Source organism: Chiloscyllium plagiosum, unplaced genomic scaffold (genome assembly GCF_037043375.1).
Source record: "Chiloscyllium plagiosum isolate Xiang-an unplaced genomic scaffold, Cpla_swu_hap1 HiC_scaffold_6, whole genome shotgun sequence".
NCBI lineage: Eukaryota > Metazoa > Chordata > Chondrichthyes > Orectolobiformes > Hemiscylliidae > Chiloscyllium > Chiloscyllium plagiosum.
This window is the reverse complement of record NW_028270144.1, coordinates 50,548,309-50,571,088: the sequence shown is the minus strand read 5'-3', so window position 1 is coordinate 50,571,088 and position 22,780 is coordinate 50,548,309. Positions and strand designations below refer to the sequence as shown.

At 50.0% G+C, this 22,780-nt stretch overlaps 1 protein-coding gene across 4 annotated transcripts in view; it reads right to left on the bottom strand.

Annotated features, from left to right (window-relative positions):
• Positions 1-22,780, bottom strand: part of abcc4 (ATP binding cassette subfamily C member 4 (PEL blood group)) — a 624,022-nt gene that overhangs the window by 309,107 nt on the left and 292,135 nt on the right. For all 4 annotated transcript variants that reach the window (XM_087987997.1, XM_087987995.1, XM_087987994.1 and 1 more), the window contains one exon: positions 6,049-6,135. In XM_087987997.1, coding sequence (XP_087844123.1) covers positions 6,049-6,135 — 87 coding nt within the window. The remainder of the gene's footprint in view (positions 1-6,048; positions 6,136-22,780) is intronic.

Here is a 22,780-nt window from a genome sequence, read left to right as displayed (position 1 = left end):
TCATCAGTAAAACTCCTCTACACTCTGCCATTTTCTCCTGAAAATCTTATAATCATGTATATTTAATTCCCAGTCCTGACCATCCTGCAGCCCTGTCTTCATAACATTATCATTGTTTCCAATTTGAATGTATGTCTGCAGCCCATTTAATTTGTTCTTTACACTCCATGCATTTGTGTAAAGAACTGTGCACTCTATCCTGACCTTCGGCATCTTATTATTTCTCCCTCCTGCCTTACTCAATATACTTTTCATAGTTCCGCCTGTTCATTAAACTGGTCCTGCTTGTTCATCCTGTTAACCTCTACCTTCTCCTCACATGCTGACCTATTGCACTGGTTCCCACTCTGATCACTAGTTGGTTGATCTAGGGAAAATCACACTAAGTGACTATTTTCCACACAGTGTGGATTTTTGATATTTCAAGTTGATGGCAAGGTAGCCCAGAAAGATAATTCATCTCGAAAGTTTCAAATTCTTAAAAAAGCAATTCAGGACAAAAATCGCAATCACCTGGTCAAGTGCAGATTAAGGAAACTCAGCATGAATTAATTAGGAAATATTGTGTCCAAATAACTTGAAGATTTTTCGATGATATATCAGAGAGAGCTGATGAATGCAATGGTGTTGAGTATCCAGAAGGACTTTAATACACTGCTGCATAACACACTTATGAGCAAAGTTGGTGAAAGAAAGTGAGGACTTCAGATGCTGGAGAACAGAATCGAAAAGTGTGGCGCTGGAAAAGCACAGCAGGACAGGCAGCATCTGAGGAGCAGGAAAGTCAACGTTTCAATCATAAGCCCTTCAACAGAAATGTGGGAGGAGAATGTTGTCTGTGGTGAAATAATTCTGCAATTCAGAGATATACTGTGTTTCAAATTTTATGTTCTCATTGAATGAGAGAACAGATTTCTCGTGTCAAACAACTTTGCTTCTGAAAATTAATGTTAATCAATATTAACAGGATTGGCAGTATTGTTGTGCCAGTCTTGCCAAGATAGATAATGAGGATAAAAAGACTAAAAGTAATGTTGGAAAAATTCACAACATACTAGAATGAGATGCCACAGTTTCATTTCTGGGCCTCTGATGATGTTGAGTATCATTTAATTACTATAAACCACAACATTAACAGGGTGCTTTATAATATTAATTGCCAGTTCTGTAAACGAATGACTTGCTATGACAAGTAGAAATAATATGGCACAGTGGTTAGCACTGTTGCCTCACAGCGCCAGAGACCCGGGTTCAATTCCCGCCTCAGGCGACTGAATGTGTGGAGTTTGCACGTTCTCCCCGTGTCTGCGTGGGTTTCCTCCGGGTGCTCTGGTTTCCTCCCACAGTCCAAAGATGTGCAGGTCAGGTGAATTGGCCATGCTAAATTGCCCATAGTGTTAGGTAAGGGGTAAATGTAGGGCTTTGGGTGGGTTACGCTTCGCGGGTCGGTGTGGACTTGTTGGGCCGAAGGGCCTGTTTCCACACTGTAATGTAATGTAATGTAATTACGGAGATATGGTTGCAAAGAGACAACGGCTGGGTCCTGAATTTTCAAGGATATTTCACATTTTGCAAGGATAGAAAGAAAGCAAAAGGAGGCGGGATAGCTTTGTTAATTAAGGTACTTTCTATACAGTAGAGGGAAAGGATGCTTTTGCAAAATCAGTTTTGATAGCGAACGTAAGTAACAAAGGAAAGAAGTCACTGGTGGTAGTAGTGTAGTACTTACACTGTATGGCAGAGAATAAAGTAAAAATATGCATTAGTAATAAATGGGCTTCGGGAACCATTGGAAATTTTAATCTTCATTTAGAATGGAGGAATCAAATTGATGAAGGTAGCCTGAAGGATGAATCACAGAATGTCTGAATTCAAAAAATTCAATGCTTTTAACACAGTTAAATTCTCTAACTTACCAGTGTCAGAGATGTTACCTAAGCTAAACCAGCCATACGAAAAAATGGTGACACAAGCAAGTCAAAGGTTAGGACTCCAATGAGAAAGTCACCTACCGACTCTCCAAAGCCTCTCACCATCAACAAGGGGCAAGTCATTGCCTGGATTAGTGCAGCTCTAACAACACTCATGACTCTTGACATCACCCAGCACAAAGCAGACCATTTAACTGGCACTACATCAACAAACATTCACTACCCCCACCACTGAGATACAGTGGCTTTATGTACTATCAGTGTGTACATGGGCATTCAGAAATTCACTAAAGCTTCCTACACAATATCTTCTAAGCCCGTGATTATTACTATCCGGAAGGACAAGGGCAGCAGATACATGGGAACATCACCAACTGCAAGTGCCTCCAAGGCATTCAGTGTCTCTAAGAATTTCTCCAATAAATAAATCCAAATATATCTCCATTTGTTTGATGTTGCCGAGCCAAAATCCCAGAACTGCTCTTTAATAGCTTTGAGAGTACACTTAAACCAATGGACTGTTAGCAGTTCAAGGCAGCAGCTCACCATCATGTTACCAATGGCAATTAGGGATGATCAATAAATGCTGAACAGCCAGCCCACAACCATTACTTAATAAAATACTAAGTGGTCAAGACAATTTCTTGAACAATAGATTATGAAATCAATAGGGGAGGAGGCTATTTTAGATCAAGTGATGTGTGAAGAGGCAGGGATAATTTAATAACTTCGTAATATGAGATCAACTGGGTAAAACTGACCATAAGATAGAACTTCTCCTGCACAGAAGGTGAGAATTGTGCATCTGAAACTAGAGTCTTAAACTTAAATGTGGGAATTCCAAGGTTGAGTGTGCGGTGGAACCGAAAACAAATTATATGGTAAAATGGTAGACGTGCAGTAACATTTAAGGACATTAGATTAGATTAGATTACTTACAGTGTGGAAACAGGCCCTTCGGCCCAACAAGTCCACACCGACCCGCCGAAGCGCACCCATACCCCTAACATGTAGCCCATTTTACCTAACACCACGGGCAATTTAGCATGGCCAATTCACCTGACCTGCACATCTTTGGACTGTGGGAGGAAACCGGAGCACCCGGAGGAAACCCACGCAGACACGGGGAGAATGTGCAAACTCCACACAGTCAGTCGCCTGAGTCGGGAATTGAACCCGGGTCTCTGGCGCTGTGAGGCAGCAGTGCTAACCACTGTGCCACCGTGCCGCCCCATATTTCATACCTCACAAGGGTTGATGGAAAGACTCATGAAGATACAAAAGGAAGACTAATGAAACATCCTTGATTAGCTGAGAAATTTTGGAATATCATAAAATTGAAAGAAGAGTATACTATGCTGCAAGATTCATGGCTGTCTGGTGAAATGGGAAAATTTAGAAACTGAAAGGACAACAAAAAGAATAAATGGTATATTGGAATAAGTGTGAAAAATCATTGGAACAAAATATGAAACTGGACAGAAAAACCTTCCACAAGTACATAAGAAAAGTCATGAGAAACTGAAGGAAGAGCATTGGTCTCTCAGATGGATAGACTGGGGAATTAATAATAAAATATCTAAATGGCAGATAGTTTGAGTAAGTACTTGTTCCTATACTCACAGCAAAAGGCAAAAAAAAGTTAACAAATAAGAAATTAAGCAGTAAAAGGGAGGAAATTAATACACAAAGATGCTAATCATGAGCAGAAGGCAACTTTGCCCTTTGAGCCTGCTCCATCATTCAATAAAGGTCATGGCTAATAGGGTTATTTCACACACTTGCTAACCACCAATAACCTTTCATCCCTTGATCAAAACAGTCACTACCTTAAGAGAAAAACATCCTAAGAAAAATATTAGGACTAAAGGCTAATGAGACCCATACCATAGTGTCCAAAACAAAGTGTTTACTGAGTCATTGCACTGGTTGCAATCTTCCAAAATTCTCCAGATTCTGGAAAGGTCCCAGAACACAATGATCAAAAGAAGGATGATGACAGAAAGCAGAGATTAGATTAGATTAGATTAGATTACTTACAGTGTGGAAACAGGCCCTTCGGCCCAACAAGTCCACACCGACCCGCCGAAGTGCAACCCACCCAGACCCCTACATTTACCTCTTTAACCTAACACTACGGGCAATTTAGCATGGCCAATTCACCTGACCCGCACATCTTTGTGACTGTGGGAGGAAACCGGAGCACCCGGAGGAAACCCACGCAGACACAGGGAGAATGTGCAAACTCCACACAGTCAGTCGCCTGAGTCGGGAATTGAACCGGGTCTCTGGCGCTGTGAGGCAGCAGTGCTAACCACTGTGCCACCGTGCCGCCCAGAATTACAGGCCTGTTAGCCTAACATTTGCCATTTGGAAAATGGTAACTGAATGGCACTTAGAAAATCATAATACCATGAGACAGGGTCATCATGTTTTGTGAAAGAGAACTGCTTTGTCAAATTCATTAGTGTTCTCTGAGGATATAACACTAACACACACATACACACACACACAAATCCCATTTATCTACACTTAATCCTTAGGCTACTGTGCCCTGGAATTTAAAATGCTCATCCAGATGCTCTTTAAATGTTGCTACAGTACTTGGCTCCACTGCCCTCACACGAAGTACATTCTATATTTCTAGCACCTTCTAGGTGAAAAAAGGTCTTCTATCTGCCTTATAAACCACTTAAACGTATGCCTTCTAGTCTTAACTACATTTGCCATAGGAAAAACATTTTCATGATTTGCATTGTTCTGTCTCTCATAATTTTGTATACTTAATTAGATTCACCACAACCTCCTCTTCTCCAAGGAAAGCAAACCCAGCCTATCCAGTCTCTCCCCATAACTAAGACTTTGCATCCAGGCAACATCTTGCTGAACCTTTTCTGCACCCTCTCCACAGCAATCATGTCCTTTCAACGGTGTGCCAACCAGAACTGCACACAGTAGTACATCCATGGCCTAACCAATGTTTTATAAAGTTGCAACAAGACTTCCTTGCTCCTATCTTCTCCGCCTTAGCATTGAAGGCAAGCACCCCACAAGTCTTTTTCACGACCCTGTCTACCTGAGCTGACATCTAAGTGAGTGGCCTACATTTGCTTCTATTTCTCATGATCTATTGAAAAATTTGAAAAACTAAAATGCATTTATCAAGTCACAGAATCCTAGAGATGTACAGCACAGAAACAGACCCTTCAGTCCAACTCATCCATGCAGATCAGATATCCTAAATTAATTTAAGTCCTTTTGCCAGCACTTGGCCCTTATCCCTCTAAAACCTTCCTACTCATATACCCATCCAGAGGCCTTTTAAATACTGTAATTGTACCAGCTTCCACCACTTCCACAGGCAGCTCATTCCATACACGCATCACCCTTTGCATAAAAAAGTTGCCCCTCAGGTCCCTTTTAAATCTCTCCACTCTCACCCTAAACCTATGCCCTCTAGCTCTGGACTCCCCCACCCCAGGGTAAAGACCTTGTTTATTTACCCTATCAATGCCTCTCAAGGTTTTATAAACCTCTGTGAGACCACCCCTCAGCCTCCAACACTCCAAGGAAAACAGTCCCAGTCTATTCAGCCTTCGCAATAGCTCAAACCCTTCAACCCCAGCAACATCCTTGTAAACCTTTTCTAACGAAGTGGTTAAGAATCCAGTTTGGTGGATGGAACTAAGGTACAATCAGCTAGGAACTAATTGAATGGTGAAACCCTGTTAAGCTACAGATTAATAATATTTACAACAGCAAAACTCTTAATTTACAAATTATAATATGTGATCGTGGTGCAATACCTACAAGGCGTGAGCCAGATATTTCAAAAGCAATTTATGTAGCAGGATAAAGAAGGAACTTCTGGTCCTCTATGACTTTCTGCAAAATTCCAATATCAAGGTCATTTAAATAAATGAAAAATAAGCTATCGAAATGCCATAAACAAAAGTTGATGTTGATTACAACAACATCATCAAAATGCTTTCTTTCATAACTTCACACCAAAATTTGCACCATTTAGTAAAGCTGAATATACTCAATGAAGAACATACTTAAAATGCATTCATATAAAAACAAATAACCAAGCAAATAGTTTTCCGAAGCCACTCACTGTTCAAAGAGGTGTCTCCCAACTTCAGCATCGACTGCACTGAGGGGGTCATCAAGCAAGTAGATATCAGCATTCTGATACACAGATCTTTTGGAAAACAACATATTAAGTTGAAAAAAAACCTCCATTTTTCATTTCACCATCTTTACAAACATAATTCTCAATAATACTTCATTTAAGCCTCAAGATCAATTTACCATAAATTAACAATTTTTGTAACCTTTAAGGTGCTATTAAGACATTCTTCTCAATTAAAATTATTCATTACACTCTGTATTTTGGCACAGAAATCCGGGGCAACATTAAACACGAAGAGTTACTTATGCATCAAACTCTGGTAATCTGGAATAAGGTGTTCAAATTGTAACAAAACCAGATTCAATCGTGATTCAAAAGGGAACTGAAATAAATAACTGTAAGTGAAGAAACCTTCAGGACAAACTGTCAGGCAATGAGAGACTTTGAAGAAAGACTTGCATTTATATAATACTTCAGGATAGCCCAAACCACATTACTGACAATTAAACATTTTTTTGCAGCAGAGAACGGCGGGACATTGAAGCACAGGACCAGACTTTTCCGCCCACCATATTGTGCTAAACAAGTGAGGAAGGTTATCAAACGATACAGCAGGATATGGAACTGTTGGTAAGTTGGGCTGAGATATGGCAGAGAAAATTTAATCTCGACAAGTGTGAAGTGATGCACTTTGGGAAGTCAAATTCAAGAGGAATGGCTACAGTAAATGACAGGATCCTTCGGAGCATTGGGGTGCAAGTCCATAAGTCCTTAAAAGTGGCAACACATGTTGGTACCAGTTTGTCACCTTGTGAAATGTGCCTCCTATAGTCAAGTCTGCTTAGCCCTGGATACTGCAGTATTCCACAAATGGAAAATGAAGGATGATTTGATGAGTGATTGGGATCTCAGACAGTGGAGCACATCAAACTGTGCGTTATGATTTATTGTAGGAGCCACCTTGATTTTCCATTCAGCATTGGGGGACCAATCTAACGTATAGTCAAACAGTCCCTCCATTTATAAGCATTTACCATTATCTGAAAGCTGTTCTATCTCAGGACTTAAGATATAAATTTTGTGAGAGAAGTTAAGCGGAGACATTTTCTGCTCCCTCTAATGTATGTAATGGATTCCATGGTACCATTTCAAAAAAGAGGTGGAGGGTCGTTTCCGTTGCCCTGGCCAATCAACTTTGGTGGCACAGTGGTTAGCACTATTGTCTCAGGATCTGGGTTTGATTCCAGTGTTTGATGACTATCAATGTGGGGTTTGCACATTTTCCCCCAACTGTGTGGGTGTCCTCCAGGTGTTCCGGTTTCCTCCCACATTCCAAAGACGTGTAGTTTAGGTGGATTGGCTATGCTAAATTCCTCCATAGTTTCGAAGGATATGCAGATTAGGTGGATTAACCGTGGTGAATAGAGGGTTACCGGTATAGGGTGGGTGGCTGGGTCTGGGTGGGATATTCTTTGGAGGGTTGATGGGCCAAATGGCTTACTTCCACATCATAGGAATTTTATGATCACCTAAAAAAATTCTAGTCTTTGTCAAAATTCTATTTGTGGGAGTTCGTTGCTTCTTTTCTCATACTGTAAAGAGTCTAAACCTCAAACATAGAACATAGAACAATACAGCATAGAACAGGCCCTTCGGCCCACGATGTTGTGCCGAACATTTGTCCTAGCTTAAGCACCCATCCATGTACCTATCCAATTGTCGCTTAAAGGTCACCAATGATTCTGACTCTGCCACTCCCAAAGGCAGCGCATTCCATGCCCCCACCACTCTCTGGGTAAAGAACCTACCCCTAACATCCCCCCTATATCTTCCACCCTTCACCTTAAATTTATGTCCCCTTGTAACACTCTGTTGTACCCAGGGAAAACGTTTCTGACTGTCTACTCTATCTGTTCCCCTGATCATCTTATAAACCACTATCAAGTCACCCCTCATCCTTCGCCGTTCCAATGAGAAAAGGCCTAGCACTCTCAACCTATCCTCGTACAACCTATTCTCCATTCCAGGTAACATCCTCTCCAAAGCTTCCACATCTTTCCTAAATTGAGGCGACCAGAACTGCAAACAGTACTCCAAATGTGGCCTTACCAAGGACGAATACAGCTGCAACATCACCTCACGACTCTTGAATTCAATCCCTCTGCTAATGAACGCTAATACACCTTAGGTCTTCTTACAAGCTCTATCCACTGAGTGGCAACTTTCAAAGAGCTATGAACATAGACTCCAAGATCCCTCTGCTCCTCCACCTTACTAAGAACCCTACCGTTAACCCTGTATTCCGCATTCTTATTTGTCCTTCCAAAGTGGACAACCTCACACTTGACAGGGTTGAACTCCATCTGCCACGCCTCAGCCTAGCTCTGCATCATATCTAAGTCCCTTTGCAGCCGACAACAGCCCTCCTCACTATCCACAACACCACCAATCTTCGTATCGTCTGCAAATTTACTGACCCACCCTTCGACTCCCTCTTCCAAGTCATTAATAAAAATTACAAACAGCAGAGGACCCAGAACTGATCCCTGCGGAACTCCACTTGTAACTGGGCTCCAGGCTGAATATTTACCATCTACCACCACTCTCTGACTTCGACCGGTTAGCCAGTTTCCTATCCAACTGGCCAAATTTCCCTCTATCCCATGCCTCCTGACTTTCCGCATAAGCCTACCATGGGGAAACTTATCAAATGCCTTACTAAAATCCATGTTCACTACATCCACTGCTCTACCCTCATCCACATGCTTGGTCACCTCCGCAAAGAATTCAATAAGACTTGTAAGGCAAGACCTACCCCTCACAAATCCGTGCTGGCTGTCCCTAATCAAGCAGTGTCTTTCCAGATACTCATAAATCCTATCCCTCAGTACCTTTTCCATTACTTTGCCTACCACCGAAGTAAGACTAACTGGCCTGTAATTCCCGGGGTTATCCCTATTCTCTTTTTTGAACAAGGGCACAACATTTGCCACTCTCCAGTCCTCTGGTACCACCCCCGTTGACAGTGAAGACAAAAAGATCATTGCCAACGGCTCTGCAATTTCCTCTCTTGCTTCCCACATAATCCTAGGATATATCCCGTCAGGACCGGGGGACTTGTCTATCCTCAAGTTTTTCAAAATGCCCAATACATCTTCCTTCCTAACAAGTATCTGCTCTAGCTTACCAGTCCGTTTCATACTCTCCTCTTCAACAATACGGTCCCTCTCATTTGTAAATATTGAAGAAAAGTACTCATTCAAGACCTCTCCTATCTCTTCCGACTCAATACACAATCTCCCACTACTGTCCTTGATCGGACCTACTCTCGTTCTCGTCATTCTCATGTTTCTCATATACGCATAAAAGGCCTTGGGGTTATCCTTGATCCTACCCGCCAAAGATTTTTCATGCCCTCTCTTAGCTCTCCTAATCCCTTTCTTCAGCTCCCTCCTGGCTATCCTGTATCCCTCCAACGCTCTGTCTGAACCTTGTTTCCTCAACCTTACGTAAGCCTCCTTTTTCCTCTTTACAAGACATTCAACCTCCCTCGTCAACCAAGGTTCCCTCACACGACCATCTCTTTCCTGCCTGACAGGTACATACATATCAAGGACATGTCGTATCTGTTCCTTGAAAAAGTTCCACATTTCAACGACATCCTTCCCTGACTGCCTATGCTCCCAATTTATGCTCCTCAGATCCTGTCTTGCAACATCGTATTTACCCTTCCCCCAATTGTAAAACCTACCCTGTTGCACAGATCTATCTCTCTCCATAACCAAGGTGAAAGTCACAGAATTGTGGTCACCATCACCAAAATGTTCACCCACTAACAAGCCCATCACTTGTCCCGGTTTGTTACCAAGTACCAAATCCAGTATGACCTCCCCTCCGGTCGGACAATCTACATACTGAGTTAGAAAAGCTTCCTGGACACAGTGCACAAACACCGCCCCGTCCAATCTACTTGATCTAAAGAGCTTCCAATTAATATTTGGGAAGTTGAAATCGCCCATGACTACTACCCTGTGGCTTCTGCACCTTTCCAAAATCTGTTTCCCAATCTGTTTCTCCACATCTCTGCTGCTATTGGGGGGCCTATAGTAAACACCCAACAAAGTGACTGCTCCTTTCCTCTTTCTGACTTCAGCCCATACTACCTCCAAAGGCAGATCCCCCTAGAACTGCCTTTCTGCAACCATTATACCATTTCTAATTAGCTGCACACCCTCCCCCTTAAGGATTCTGAAGACACGGTCCGAGACATCTCGGACCCTGGCACCCGGGAGGCAACAAACCATCCGAGAGTCTCGCCCATGTCCACAGAACCGCCTGTCTGTCCCTCTAACTATAGAGTCTCCTATAACTCGCGATCTCCTCCTCTCCCCCTTTCCCTTCTGAGCCTCAGAGCCGGACCTCGTGCCAGGGACCCGGTCACTGCAGGTTACCCCTGCTAGGCCGTCCCCGCAACAGTATCCAAAGCGGTATACTTATTGTTGAGGGGAACGACTACAGGGGATCCCTGCACTGCCTGCTTCCTCCCCTTCCACGCACATTTCCACCCGACACACACACACACGCATACTTCCACCCCACACACACACTTCCCTCCAACACACACACGCACACTCTTCCGCTCGATGCGCGCGCACACACAAACTCTTCCCCCCGACGTGCACACAAACACACACGTCCCCCCAAACACACACTTCCTCCCGACACACACACACACGCTTCCTCCCGACACACACACACTCTTCCCCCCCGACACACACACGCACACTTCCCCCCCAACACACACATGCACACTTCCCCCCGACACACACACACAAACGGTTCCCCCCGACACACACACACTCTTGCCCCGACACACATACACATACTCTTCCCCTCAAATCACACACACACACACGCTTCCCCCCGACACACACACACACAAACACACACTCTGCTCCTTGAGACACACACACACTTCCTCCCGACACACACACGCTTTCTCCCGACACACACACACTCTTCCCCCCGACACACACACACGCACACTTCCCCCCCAACACACACACACACACACACACACACACACACACACACACACACACACACACACACACACACACACACACTTCCCCCCAACATACACACACACACACATTCTTGCCCCGACACACACACACACTTCCCCCCAACATACACACACACACACACACACACATACACAAACACACACTCTTCCCCTTGAGACACACACACACTTCCCCCCGACACACACGCGCACACGGATCCCCCCAACACACACACACACTCTTCCCCTGGAGACACACACACACTTCCCCCTGACACACACGCGCACACACCTCCCCCCGACACACTCACACACTTCCCCCGAAACACACGCACACTTTCCCCCGACAGATACACACACACACTTCCCCCCGACACACACACAAACATCTCCCCCGACACACACACCTCCCCCTGACACACACACACTCTTCCCCCCAACACATACACACCTCCCCCCGACACACACACACCCACCTCCCCCCGACACACACACCCACCTCTCCCCGACACACACACTCTTCCCAACACACACTTCCCCCCCCGACACACACACACGCACACTTCCCCCAACACACACACATATCCCCCCGACACACACACACACATCCCCCCGACACACACACAAATACCTCCGACACACACACATCCTCCCGACACACACACACACATACACTCTTGCCCGCGACACACACACACATACACACACACACATCCCCCGAAACACACGCACACACTCTTCCCCTCGATAAACACACACACGTTCCCCCCGAGACACACAGACTTCCATCCGAAACACACACACTCTTCCCCCCGACACACACACACACACATCCCCCCGACACACACACATATCCCCCGACACACACACTTGCACACTTTCCTCCGAAACACACCCACACACTTCCCCTGACACACACACACACTTCGCCCTGAAACACACACACACACTTCCCCCTGAAACACACACACACACACACACTTCCCCCCGAAACACAAACACACACACTTCCCCCCGTAACACACACACACTTCCCCCCGAAACACACACACACTTCCCCCCCGAAACACACACACACACACACACACACACTTCCCCCTGAAACACACACACACACTTGCCCCCGAAACACACACACACACACCCCCGAAACACACACACACACACACTCTTCTTCCTGACACACACGCACACTCTTCCCCTGACACACACGCACACACTCCCCCCCGAAATACACGCACACACTTCCCCCCGAAACACACGCACACACTTCCCCCCGAAACACAAGCACACACTTCCCCCCCGAAACACAAACAGACACACTTCCCCCCGAAACACAAACACTTCCCCCCGAAACACAAACACACACACTTCCCCCCGAATCACACACACACTTCCCCCGAAACACAAACACACACACTTCCCCCCGAAACACACACACACACACTCTTCACCCCGACACACACACACTTCCCCCAACACACACGCACACACTTCCCCCGAAACACACGCACACACTTCCCCCTGAAACACACGCACACACTCCCCCCCCGAAACACACACACACACACTTCCCCCCGAAACACACACACACTTCCCCCCGAAACACATACACACTTCCCCCACAAACACACACACACACGTGCCCCCGAAACACACACACACTCTCCCCCCCGACACACGCACACTCTTCTCCCCGACACACAGATACACATCCCCCCGACACACACACACACATCCCCCGACACACACACACACATCCCCCGACACACACACACACATCCCCCGACACACACACATCCCCCCGACACACACACACATCCCCCCGACACACACACACATCCCCCCGACACACACATACACTCTTGCCCGCGACACACACACACACATACACACACACACATCCCCCGAAACACACGCACACACTTCCGCCCGAAACACACACACACTTCCCCCGACACATACACACACTTCCCGACACACGTTGACCCTTCCCCCCGACACACACACTCTTCCCCTCAAGACACACACACATCCCCCGACACACACACACACACACACACTCTTCCCCTCGATAAACACACACAAGTTCCCCCCGAGACACACAGACTTCCATCCGAAACACACACACTCTTCCCCCGACACACACACACACACACTCTTCCTCCCGACACACACACATACACTCTTCCCCACGACACACACACACACACACACACACACACACCCTGGACACACACACATATCCCCCGACACACACACATGCACACTTTCCACCGAAACACACCCACACTCTTCCCCTGATACACACACACACTCTTCACCTCAAAACACACACACACTTCCCCCCAAAACACACACACACACTTCCCCCTGAAACACACACACATACTTCCCCCCGAAACATACACACATACTTCCCCCCGAAACACACACACACATTTCCCTCCGAAACACATACACACTTCCCCCACAAACACACACACACTTGCCCCTGAAACACACACACACTCTTCCCCCGACACACACACGCACACACTCCCCCCCGACACACACGCACACACTTCCCCCCGAAACACACACACTTCCCCCGAAACGCACACACACTTCCCCCCGAAACGCACACACATACTTCCCCCCCGAAACGCACGCACACACACACATTATCCCCGACACACACACACTTCCCCCCCGAAACACATACACACTCTTCCCCCCAACACACATATACTCTTCCCCCGACACACACACACTCTTCCCCCGACAAACACACGCGCACACTTCCACCCGAAACACATGCACACACTTCCCCCGAAACACACACACACACACTTCCCCCGAAACACGCACACACACTTCCCCCCGAAACACACACACACTTCCCCCCGAAACACACACACCTCCCCCCGAAACACACACACACTTCCCCCCAAAACACACACACACTTCCCCCCGAAACACACACACACACTTCCCCCCGAAACACACACACACACACTTCCCCCTGACACACACATACTCTTCCCCCAACACACACACGCAAACACTTCCCCCCGAAACACACGCACACACTTCACCCCGAAACACACACACACACACACACACACTTCCCCCCGAAACACACACACACACTTCCCCCCAAAACACATACACACTTCCCCCACAACACACACACACACTCTCCCCCCCGACACACGCACACTCTTCTCCCGACACACACTTCCCCCCCGACACACAGACACACATCCCCCCGACACACACGCACACATCCCCCCGACACACACGCACACATCCCCCGACACACACGCACACATCCCCCGACACACACGCACACATCCCCCGACACACACGCACACATCCCCCGACACACACGCACACATCCCCCCGACACACACACACACATCCCCCCGACACACATACACACTTCCCCCACAACACACACACACACTCTCCCCCCCGACACACGCACACTCTTCTCCCGACACACACTTCCCCCCGACACACAGACACACATCCCCCCGACACACACGCACACATCCCCCCGACACACACGCACACATCCCCCGACACACACGCACACATCCCCCGACACACACGCACACATCCCCCGACACACACGCACACATCCCCCCGACACACACGCACACATCCCCCCGACACACACGCACACATCCCCCCGACACACACACACACATCCCCCCGACACACACACACACATCCCCCCGACACACACACACACTCTTGCCCGCGACACACACACACACAACACATATCCCCCGAAACACACGCACACACTTCAGCCCGAAACACACACACACACTTCACCCGACACATACACACACTTCCCGACACACGTTGACCCTTCCCCCCGACACACACACGCACACCTCCCCCCAACACACACACTCTTCCCCTCGACACACACACTCATCCCCTCAAGACACACACACTCATCCCCTCAAGACACACACACATCCCCCGACACACACACACACACACACTCTTCCTCTCGATAAACACACACACGTTCCCCCCGAGACACACAGACTTCCATCCGAAACACACACACTCTTCCCCCGATACACACACACACTCTTCCTCCCGACACACACACATACACTCTTCCCCACGACACACACACACACACACACACACCCTGGACACACACACATATCCCCCGGCACACACACATGCACACTTTCCACCGAAACACACCCACACTCTTCCCCTGATACACACACACACTCTTCACCTCAAAACACACACACACTTCCCCCCAAAACACACACACACACTTCCCCCCGAAACACTCACACACACATCCCCCCGAAACACATACACACTTCCCCCACAAACACACACACACTTGCCCCTGAAACACACACACACACATCCCCCGACACACACACACACATCCCCCGACACACACACACACATCCCCCCGACACACACACACACTCTTGCCCGCGACACACACACACACACAACACATATCCCCCGAAACACACACACACACTTCACCCGACACATACACACACTTCCCGACACACGTTGACCCTTCCCCCCGACACACACACGCACACCTCCCCCCGACACACACACTCTTCCCCTCGACACACACACTCATCCCCTCAAGACACACACACACATCCCCCGACACACACACACACACACTCTTCCTCTCGATAAACACACACACGTTCCCCCCGAGACACACAGACTTCCATCCGAAACACACACACTCTTCCCCCGATACACACACACACTCTTCCTCCCGACACACACACATACACTCTTCCCCACGATACACACACACACACCCTGGACACACACACATATCCCCCGGCACACACACATGCACACTTTCCACCGAAACACACCCACACTCTTCCCCTGATACACACACACACTCTTCACCTCAAAACACACACACACTTCCCCCCAAAACACACACACACACTTCCACCCCGAAACACACACACTTCCCCCCGAAACATACACACACACATCCCCCCGAAACACATACACACTTCCCCCACAAACACACACACACTTGCCCCTGAAACACACACACACTCTTCCCCCGACACACATACACTCCCCCCCGACAAACACGCACACGCTTGCCCCCGAAACACACACGCACACTTCCCCCCGAAACACACACACTTCCCCCGAAACGCACACACACTTCCCCCCGAAACGCACACACATACTTCCCCCCCGAAACGCACACACACATTATCCCCGACACACACACACACTTCCCCCCCGAAACACATACACACTCTTCCCCCCAACACTCATATACTCTTCCCCCGACACACACACACTCTTCCCCCGACAAACACACGCGCACACTTCCACCCGAAACACATGCACATACTTCCCCCGAAACACGCACACACACACACTTCCCCCGAAATACGCACACACACTTCCCACCGAAACACACACACACTTCCCCCTGAAACACACACATACTTCCCCCCGAAACACACACACACCTCCCCCCGAAACACACACACCTCCCCCCGAAACACACACACACTTCCCCCCAAAACACACACACACTTCCCCCCAAAACACACACACACGTCCCCCCAAAACACACACACATGTCCCCCCCAAAACACACACACACACACTTTCCCCCGACAGATACACACACACACTTTCACCCGACAGATACACACTTCCCCCACGACACACACACACACCTCCCCCCGACACACACACACTCTTCCACCCGACACACACACACACTTCCCCCGACACACACACATATACTTTCCCCCGAAACACACACACACACATTTCCCCCAAAACACACACACACACACGTCCCCCCAAAACACACACACACGTCCCCCCCAAAACACACACACACACACATCCCCCCAAAACACACACACACGTCCCCCCCAAATCACACACACACACACTTTCCCCCGACAGATACACACACACACTTTCCCCCGACAGATACACACACACACTTCCCCCTGACACACACACACACCTCCCCCCGACACACACACACACCTCCCCCCGACACACACACACACCTCCCCCCGACACACACACACACCTCCCCCCGACACACACACACACACCTCCCCCCGACACACACACACACACCTCCCCCCGACACACACATCTCCCCCCGACACACACATCTGCCCCGGCCAACATACCTCCCCCCGAGACACACACACACACCTCCCCCAGACACACACACACCTCCCCCCGACACACACACACACACACACACACACCTCCTCCCGACACACACACACACACACCTCCTCCCGACACACACACACACACCTCCTCCCGACACACACACACCTCCCCCCGACACACACACACCTCCCTTCGACACACACACACCTCCCTCTGACACACACACACCTCCCTCCGACACAGACACACCTACCTCCGACACAGACACACCTACCTCCGACACACACACACCTCCACCCGACACACACACACCTCCACCCGACACACACACACACTCTTCCCCCCGAAACACACACACACTATTCCCCCCGACACATACACACACTCTTCCCCCCGACACACACACACACTTTCCCCCGACAGATACACACACACACTTTCCCCCGACAGATACACACACACACTTCCCCCTGACACACACACACACCTCCCCCCGACACACACACACACCTCCCCCCGACACACACACACCTCCCCCCGACACACACATCTGCCCCGGCCAACATACCTCCCCCCGAGACACACACACACACCTCCCCCAGACACACACACACCTCCCCCCGACACACACACACACACACACACACACACACCTCCTCCCGACACACACACACACACACCTCCTCCCGACACACACACACACACCTCCCCCCGACACACACACACCTCCCCCCGACACACACACACCTCCCTTCGACACACACACACCTCCCTTCGACACACACACACCTCCCTCTGACACACACACACCTCCCTCCGACACAGACACACCTACCTCCGACACACACACACCTACCTCCGACACACACACACCTCCACCCGACACACACACACCTCCACCCGACACACACACACACTCTTCCCCCCGAAACACACACACACTATTCCCCCCGACACATACACACACTCTTCCCCCCGACACACACACACACTCTTCCCCCCGACACACACACACACACTTCCCCCGACACACACACACACACTTCCCCCGACACACACACACACACTCTTCCGCCGACACACACGCACACTCTTCCCCCGACACACACACACACACTCTCTCCCCCGACACACACACACACTCTTCCCCCCGACACACACACACACTCTTCCCCCCGACACACACACACACTCTTCCCCCGACACACACACACACACACACTTCCCCCGACACACACACACACACACACACTCTTCCGCCGACACACACGCACACACTTCCCCCGACACACACCCACACTCTCTCCCCCGACACAGACACACACTCTCTCCCCCGACACAGACACACACTCTTCCCCCGACACAGACACACACTCTTCCCCCGACACACACACACTTCCGCCGACACACACACACACTCTTCCCCCGACACACACGCACATTCTTCCCACGACACACACACACATCCCCCCAACACACACACACACATCCCCCGACACACACACACATATCCCCCGACACACACACACACACTTCTCCGACACACACACACGTCCCCCAAAAACACACTCTTCCCCCCGACACACACACACACGCTTACCCTGACACACACAAACACTCTTCCTCCCAACACACACACACTCTTCCTCCGAACACACACACACACTTCCACCGACACACACACATCCCCCCGACACACACACACCCTTGCCCGCGACACACACACACTTCCCCCGAAACACACGCACACACTTCCCCCCGAAACACACACACACTTCCCCCCGACAGATACACACACACACACTTGCCCCCCCGACACACACAGACTTCCCCCCCGACACACACACACCTCCCCCTGACACACACACACACACACACCTCCCCCCGACACACACACTCTTCCCCCCGACACACACACACCTCCCTTCGACACACACACACACACCTCCCCCCGACACACACACACACCTCCCCGACACACACACACTCTTCCCCCCGCACACACTTCCCCCCCGACACACACTTCCCCCGACACACACACACACACTTCCCCTCAAGACACACACACACATCCCCCCGACACACACACACATTCTTCCCCTCGATACATACACACACGTTCCCCCCGAGACACACACACTCTTCCCCCGACAGATACACACTCTTCCCCCCGACACACACACACTCTTCCCCCCGACACACACACACTCTTCCCCCCGACACACACACACACTCTTCCCCCCGACACACACACACACTCTTCCCCCCGACATACACACACACTCTTCCCCCCGACACACATACACTCTTTCCCCAACACACACACTCACTTCCCCCTGAACACACACACACACGTCCCCCGAAACACACACACACGTCCCCCCAAAACACACACACACGTTCCCCCAAAACACACACACACGTGCCGCCAAAACACACACTCTTCCCCTGACACACACACACATACACTTACCCCCGACACACACACACACTTCCCCCGACACACACACACACACACACTTCCCCCGACACACACATACTTCCCCCTAACACATACACACTTCCCCCGAGACACACACACACTTCCCCCGACACACACACACACACACTTCCCCCCAAAACACACACACACACTTCCCCCCGAAACACACACTTCCCCCGAAACACACATACACTTCCCCTCGAAACACACACACACTTCCCCCCCGAAACACACACACACACTTCCCCCCGAAACATACACACACACACTTCCCTCCAAAACACACACACTTCCCCCCGAAACACACACACTTCCCCCCGACACACACACACACACACACACACTTCCCCCCGACACACACACACTTCCCCATGACACATACACACTTCCATCTGAGACACACACACACTTCCTCCTGAGACACACACACACTTCCCCCTGAGACACACACACACACTTCCCCCGACACACACACACACACTTACCCTGACACACACACACACACTTCCCCCCGAAACACACACACACACTTCCTCCCGAAACACACACACACACACGCACACACACACATCCCCCCGATACACACATACACACTTTTTCCCGACACACACACACATCCCCCTGACACACACACACACCTGCCCCAGAAACACACACACACTTCACCCCGACACACACACACTTGCCCCGACACACACACTTCCGCCCGAAAAACACACCCACCTGCCCCCGAAATACATACACACACTTCCCCCCGACACACACACACTTCCCCCCGACACACACACGAACTCTGCCCTCCGACACACACACACACACTTCCCCCCGACACGCACACACACACTTCCCCCCCGAAACACACACACACACTTCCCCCCCGAAACACACACACACACTTCCCCCCCAAAACACACACACACACTTCCCACCAACATATACACACTTCCCCCCGAGACACACACTCTTCTCCCCGACACACACATCCCCCCGTGACACACACACACACACTTCCCCCCGACACGCACACACACACTTCCACCCCCCGAGACACACACACACACTTCCCCCCCGAAACACACACACACACTTATCCCCGACACACACACACATCCCCCCGACACATACACACTTCCCCCTGAGACACACACACACACACTTTCCCCCCAACACGCACACACACTCTTCCCCCCGACACACACACACACTCTTCCCCCCGACATACATACACTCTTTCCCCGACACACACACTTCCCCCCCACACACACACTCACTTCCTCCTGAAACACACACACACTTCCCCCCAAAACACACACACACCGTTCCCCCAAAACACACACACACGTGCCCCCAAAACACACACACTCTTCCCCTGACACACACACACATACACTTCCCCCCGACACACACACACACTTCCCCCGACACACACACACACTTCCCCCGACACACACACACACTTCCCCCGACACACACACACACACACTTCCCCCGACACACACATACTTCCCCCTAACACATATACACTTCCCCCAACACACACCTCCCCCCGACACACACATACTTCCCCCTGACACATACACACACACTTCCCCCGACACACACATACTTCCCCCTAACACATACACACTTCCCCCTGAGACACACACACACACTTCCCCCGACACACACACACGCACACTTCCCCCCCAAAACACACATACACTTCCCCCCGAAACACACACACACTTCCCCCCCGAAACACACACACACACTTCCCTCCAAAACACACACACTTCCCTCCAAAACACACACACTTCCCCCCGACACACACACACACTTGCCCCGACACACACACACACTTCCCCCGACACACACACACACACACTTCCCCCGACACACACATACTTCCCCCTAACACATATACACTTCCCCCAACACACACCTCCCCCCGACACACACACACACACTTCCCCCGACACACACATACTTCCCCCTAACACATACACACTTCCCCCTGAGACACACACACACACACACTTCCCCCGACACACACACACGCACACTTCCCCCCCAAAACACACATACACTTCCCCCCGAAACACACACACACTTCCCCCCCGAAACACACACACACACTTCCCTCCAAAACACACACACTTCCCTCCAAAACACACACACTTCCCCCCGACACACACACACTTCCCAATGACACATACACACTTCCCCCTGAGACACACACACACTTCCCCCTGAGACACACACACACTTACCCCGACACACACACACACACACACACTTCCCCCCGAAACACACACACACACACTTCCCCCCGACACGCACACACACACTTCCCCCTCGAGACACACACACACACACACTTCCCCCTCGAAACACACACACACACTTATCCCCGACAAACACACACTTCCCTCTGAGACACACACACACACTTGCCCCCCGACACGCACACACACACTTCCACCCAACACGCACACACACTTCCCCCCGAAACACACACACACACACTTCCTCCCGAAACACACACACACATCCCCCCGATACACACACACACACTTCCCCCCGACACACACACACTTTCCCCTGACACACACACACACACCTGCCCCAGAAACACACACACACTCCTCCCCGACACACACACACACTCCTCCCCGACAGAAACACACATCCCCCCAACACACACACACACACATACACACACTCTTCACCCGACACACACACGCATTCCCCGACACACACACACATATCCCCCGACACACACACACACACATATCCCCGTCACACACACACATACATATCCCCCGACACATACACACACACTTCCACCCTCGAGACACACACACACACACACACACACTTATCCCCGACACACACCCACACACATCCCCCGACACATACACACTTCCCCCTGAGACACACACATACACTTGCCCCCCGACACGCACACACACACTTCCACCCGACACACACACACACTTCCC